This window comes from Salvelinus namaycush, chromosome 26 (genome assembly GCF_016432855.1).
Source record: "Salvelinus namaycush isolate Seneca chromosome 26, SaNama_1.0, whole genome shotgun sequence".
Taxonomy (NCBI): Eukaryota; Metazoa; Chordata; class Actinopteri; order Salmoniformes; family Salmonidae; genus Salvelinus; species Salvelinus namaycush.
In genome coordinates this window covers 9,867,409-9,873,408 of record NC_052332.1, presented here as the reverse complement: position 1 = coordinate 9,873,408, position 6,000 = coordinate 9,867,409, and the positions used below count along the sequence as shown (strand labels likewise).

At 47.3% G+C, this 6,000-nt stretch overlaps 1 protein-coding gene and 1 pseudogene across 2 annotated transcripts in view; both read left to right on the top strand.

The window, feature by feature from the left end:
• LOC120020946 (beta-adrenergic receptor kinase 2) overlaps window positions 1–4,040 on the top strand; it is a 50,627-nt gene extending 46,587 nt beyond the window's left edge. For both annotated transcript variants that reach the window (XM_038964592.1, XM_038964593.1), the window contains one exon: window positions 565–4,040. In XM_038964592.1, coding sequence (XP_038820520.1) covers window positions 565–726 — 162 coding nt within the window. In that variant the 3' untranslated portion in view covers window positions 727–4,040. The remainder of the gene's footprint in view (window positions 1–564) is intronic.
• LOC120021862 overlaps window positions 1,284–6,000 on the top strand; it is a 39,115-nt pseudogene continuing 34,398 nt past the window's right edge.

Genomic DNA, 6,000 nt, shown 5'->3' with positions numbered 1-6,000 from the left:
TCTACAGTCTGTTGACATCTAGTGGGAGGCGTAGGAAGTGCAAACAGATCCATATCTTACTGGGATTTGAACAGGCGATGAGTTGAATATCGACCAGCCTCAGAAGTTTGGAAGTTTGCCTGCCATATAAGTTCTGTTATACTCACAGACATAATTCAAACAGTTTCAGAAACTTCAGAGTGTTTCCTATCCAATGGTAATAATAATATGCATATATTAGCATCTGGGACAGAGTAGGAGGCAGTTCAATTTGGGCACGCAATTCATCCAAAGTGAAAATGCTGCCCCCTATCCCTAAAAAGTTAACTTTCCCAAAATTCCCAAGTGTTCCAGAAATCCTGGATGGAGAATTCCAGATTTCCTGCTTATACCCTCCCAATACCAGGTATTTTCCAAGCAGGATTTCTGAAAAACCTGGAAGTTTTGGGAAAGCCATCGGATTTTTGCAGCCCTAGTCTGTAATTTTTTTTTTTTTTTTTATGTATTATTAATTATTCTATTAGAAGTTAGTAAAATGGAAGGTGTGTGTGTGTAATAATATGTTTATTATCTCTGTCTCTGCAGAGTGACCCAGAGTTTGTCCAGTGGAAGAAAGAGCTGACCGAGGCATTTACTGAGGCCCAGAAGCTGCTGCGTCGCGCCCCTAAGGTCATCGGGAAGGGTCGGGCTGGGGGGGTGGAGCTCTCCAAACCTCCTCTCACACACCGCAACAGCAACGGCCTGTAGGCCGCACACACACACACACCTACACACACACCTACACACACCGCATCCTATAACCTCATCCCATATGAACCCGCCCGCCACAGCCCCAAGTCCTAGACACACACACACACACACACACACACACACACACACACACACACACACACACACACACACACATCCAATAAAGCCCCACACTCTCACTCTGGCGTGTGTATGGACCAAGCCTGCCAGCCTCTCTCCTCTGTTGTCACACACACACACCGAAAGGCAAAAACGTACCATCGGACCATGCGTGTACCTAAAGAGAACCAGAGCGCCCTCCCTCTCCGACCGCACCCTGGAGCGATGCCACGCATCCCTCTTCCTCTCGCCCCCCAATGGACCAGCATTCCACACAGCCGACCTCACGCACACGAGCGCGCACACACCAACTGAACCCGGCAGAGCAGCAAACGCCAGTCCCGAGTAGGAGAGGGAAGACTAGGGCACCTGTCCCCACCTCCTCTTCTCTCCACCCGTCCCTCCCTCTGTCCCTCGTTCCCCCCAGCCTCGTCTTGAGACTGGACCCGAGCCACATGCACCTGCCGGGCCGCTCTCCACGGGATTGGCTGGCTGTAGTGGAGGGGCGGGGACCTAAAGCAGGAGGTGAGTATCTGGACCAATGGCACCGCTTGGAGAGAGGGGTCGGACCAATAACGTCCCTCTCCTGTGAGCTCATGAAGAAGGGAAAGGAGAGACTGAGTGGAGAGGAGAAGTGGAAAGATGGTGGGAGGAGGACAGGAAGCAGAGAGACCTGCCGGGACAAACCGAGAGAATGGCAGTGACCTGCGCGTGTGTAAGTGTGTGTGTACGCTGTTGTCCCTGTGTGTTAGCTGTGAGTGTGTGTCCAGAGATGGGGCCATAGAGGTTGGCAGCAGGTTTCATTCCTTCCACAGAGCACGAACGAAGGAGAGAAAGATGACTGCTTTGACTTTTTGAAAAGACGTTTACCCTCTTCTCCTCCTCCATCCCTCCCCTCCGTCTTCCCTCCATCAGTGAAATGCATAAAGTGCCAATGTCAATATTTTCTTGAGTCACCTAAGCATCCAGGAGGACCCGTTTTGAAAGCAGGCGTCCCCCCCCGGATACAGAACTCTCTGGCACGGAACTCTCATCGCCACGGACAAACCTCTCCGATGCAGCTCGTGCACGGCTCTTGGTAACCATATAGACTGGGGGGGGATGTTTGCACCTGAAACTATGGGAACCGGGGATGGTGTCTACGAAGGCCAAGACGTTCTCTGTGCATCTCCTCCAGTCCTTTACTCCAGTACTGCTCTACCACACGTTTGCATTCGTATGTGAATCTGTACTCTTCTCTTTAGGAATGTTGGGGGGGGGGGGGTCTTTCATTCACCTGGCAGTATGCGTACCTCAGAGCGGGGACTGTATGTGAGTTTTGAACCCCAGCGGGGACGGATACTTTGCTGTGTGAGAAGTTGTAATTGTGTCAGGGCAGCTCTAATGTGTATGTCGTAGTCTTGCAGCTATCCAGATGTAGATCACACACACACACACACACACACACACACACACACACACACACACACAGGATTGGCCATATAAGTAGGTCAGTGCAGAGAGAGAGGGAGAGGTGGTAGGTGACGCGGAACCCGAATCTGTTAGTCCCCTTCAGTCCGGTTTGAACCTATGGATTGTTTCTGAATGTGACCCAGAATGGTAGACCCACAATTCTCTCTGGCTTTATATATTAGGAGAACCAGCTGTGCTGCTGTGGCTGCATCCGTGACATGTCCGTTTAAGCGAAGGACATGAATGCGCAGCTGGTTGTAGAAAAGAGAGGAGAAAGGATTTGTTCACTCAATTTAAATTTCTGGGTTTTTCTGGGGTCGTCGTCGTCCCCCCCCCCCCCCCCCCCCCCCCCTCTTCTTCCATGCAGTAGAAGGTTCCTCGTCTGTGATATATCCGTGCGTTTCCACAGCTGTGACCTGCGTGTGGCTGGGGGGGTAGAGGAGGGTTTATGTGTTGGGGGGGGGGGGGGGGGGGGGGGGTGTTGATATTCTTAGAGGCCTACACAGGTCAGTCAGGGGAAGTGATGTCGTTTTAGAGAGATACCTCTTCAGGGCGTTTTTTTCTTTTTTTTACCAAAATGAAAGGGTTTTGTCTCACCTTTTTAACCTAATGTGTTACTCGATGTTCAATGTGCCAAATACCTGTCGCTGATTGATTCTGATTGGCTGGGCTGACTGTTCTGGACCAATGAGAATCCTCCTATCTGAACAGGCCCCTGCGGGGACGAACCCCTCAGCGCCAGCGTCTGGCCACACACACACTCTCTCTCTCTCTCAACCTTTTGAATCTGAGGAGTGGGTCTTTTTTAAAGGGAACAAAACTGACCAAACTGGGGATGTGGAATAGAAGAGTGTGTGTGTTGTGTTGTGTGTGTGTCAGCATGGAGTGAATCTGGCTTTCAGCACCTCCACTTGTCACACACACACAGGGCTTGGTTGTAATGGGTCTATTCAGTGTGTGTGTGTGTTGTGTGTACAAGCATGAGTGTGTGTGTGTGTGTGCGCTGCATTCAATCGCTTGTCAGTATGTTTTATTTAGTGGAGATGTTTATGTCGAACATCAACACGCGCACACACAAGCTTGACAACAAAACAAGACAATGAAAAGAGGCAGCATATAGGAAGGAGAAAAAAACTAAAAAAATTTAAGTATATATATATATATATATATATATGAATGAATATATGTGTGTATATTAAATGACAAATGCTCTAGGTTTATTTAAGAAGATTTCACGATGTAGAGACGATCTTCAGCTGAGGATGCTCTGTGTGAGCGTCGGGGTTTTGAAGTGTGTAAATCTGTTTGTGGTGAAAACTTTGGATCTTGCACATAAAGACTTTAGCTATCGTACCTTCAAATTGCCAGATTATTTTTGTTTGAATACCCGGACTCTTGCTCTTTCATATTTATTGCGTGTTTTTTTGGGGGGGAGGGGGGGGGGGGAGGGATAGCGCCCTCTGTCTACGAGCTCGCGCCAGGGGTCTCGCTATAGAATACTCCGGTTTACACACCACCAGACAAATGATTTGACACGTGCCACAAACAAACGCAAATACTACTGGCTTTGGGTTACTATTACCATTAAAGTTATGACGATGATGATTACTGTTATTGGTAATATTATTAAATGATTATTGTTATTACATTTTGTTTTAATGAATTTTGTTATATTGTTTTTAAGACCGCTAGGAGCATATGTGTTGGACTGCTTATATGAAACAGTTCAGAAATAAATACATCATTTTCTTTTGTCCGTGTTGCTTTGTGTAACGTGTGGTTTGTTGACCTGTCGGGACACTACTTTAGTACACTACATAGTGTGTCATGATATCAAAGGGAGGTATGAGTGTCAATTAGTGATCATGTTCAAATGTTAACATGGAGGGGGGGGTAATGTTTGTTCTTTAGAAATATTGTGGTAACAGCAGCCAACCGTCTAGTGACAATTTATCTTCCCATAACATCCAACTAATGAAATAAGTTTGAGTAAATTAATCGCTGTTTTATTCCACGTTTGAATGTAAAAACAGTGTATTTCTTCATGAGGCACAGACACTGGACTGTTGATGATAATAATACAACATCAAAGTAATCCAAACCTACGTTTAAAAAAAAAAAAAAAAAGGGTTCTTGGACCGTGTCCCACTTGATGTGCCCTCCCTCTGAAACCTGTTTTGTATACTGTGCAGAAGGGGATGCTGGAGGCTTCTTGGGATAGGTCAGAGGTCCCAGCCCTCTTTCCTCCCCCTTCCCCAACGCTTCTGTCCCCCTCCCTCCTCTCAACTTCCCCTAGCTCTTCTCCCTTCCTCTTATTTTCTTACCCCCTTTCCCTCCCCTACTTTTCTCCCTCACCCTTCTGGTACCCCCCCCTTCCAGCCATCTTCCTTTCTCTACGATGCTTCTGCGACAGCTGACTACCCCTCAAGACAGAGATACAAGGCTTTTTCTAGCTGTTGCTCTGGAATGGGCTTTTGAGTTCTTGTGTGCGTTTCACTCTTCCAATATCAACAACAATCCATCACGCTTATGTCCATATCCCAGTAGACTACCAAAACATTCCAGCTTTCCCCTCTCTCGCCTCTGTTTTTGTATGCTAGTCATCTGTTGGTTAGTTTGGGCCTGGGGTCTTAGCCTGAGGCAAATTGAAGACACCGGGTGAATGTTAGTTTGCAACATTGTCTAACCCTTATTGCTTTCCCCCAACTGTATTCTCTCTCCCCTCTCTTTCTTTCTCTCTCCCTTCTCATTTACTAGCGTCCCGTTTTCCTAACAGGGTAGTATCCCATACTACCCCCCCGTCCCACTATATTTATGGCACAATCTATTGGCAGGCAAGCTGCCTCGTGTGTGTGTGTGTGTGTGTGTGAGAGAGATGTCTGTCATTCTTTTTCTGACTGCTTTGATGGGTGCCCCACTCGGCTCGTGTGTGTGTGTGTTTCTGTTTGACTGTGGGACAGTAAGCCTCTCACTTTGGCCTGGCAGGATTGGGATTATAAACCAGTACATTTGGAGTCCCTGCATTGATTTAATAGCCTTCATAAGGTAAGCGAATTATGTGTTTAGTATGTATTTCTGTGACATGCCAGAGAATAGTTTGTGAAAAGCGAGTTTGTTCTCATAATGTTATTTATAAAGCCCGGGGTGGACTGAGTCACAGGTAGGGGAGAAGGGGGTTAAGGGAAAAGGATAGGACAGGGGAAGAGAAAAGCAGTAGGGGAGAGGGAGGACAAGGGAGAGAGCCTGGGTTACAGTAGCTACCCTAGTGCCACTAGTCTGCAGTTTCAGACAAATAGAACAGAGTCCCCCCACATAGACTGGATAAGGTCATGGCCAATTCTGTCTATGTTGACCTGGTTGTAGCTACTGTAATGACACAGTTGTGTTGATTTGGTGGGTCACAAGAAAACTGGGATTGCTTCCGGCGGGAGACAAAAGTTTGGAAACCACTGGAGTTAAGCCCCTGTTCCCGTGAACGTGCCGTTGACACTGCGTCATGTCGCCACGGTTACATCTGGCACACTTAAGCGGTTGCTTACATATTGCCCAAGAACGTGTTATGGTGAATCAACTGGTAAACACTGAAGTATAAATATCTTTGAAGATGGTTTTCTGTCCTACTAACCTACATCCCTCTCAGAGATGAATAGGCTTCGTTGGTGTTATGTTGCTTCGAGACGGTCCACAACAGGGTATGTCTTCATGTGTGTCCATCCCTAG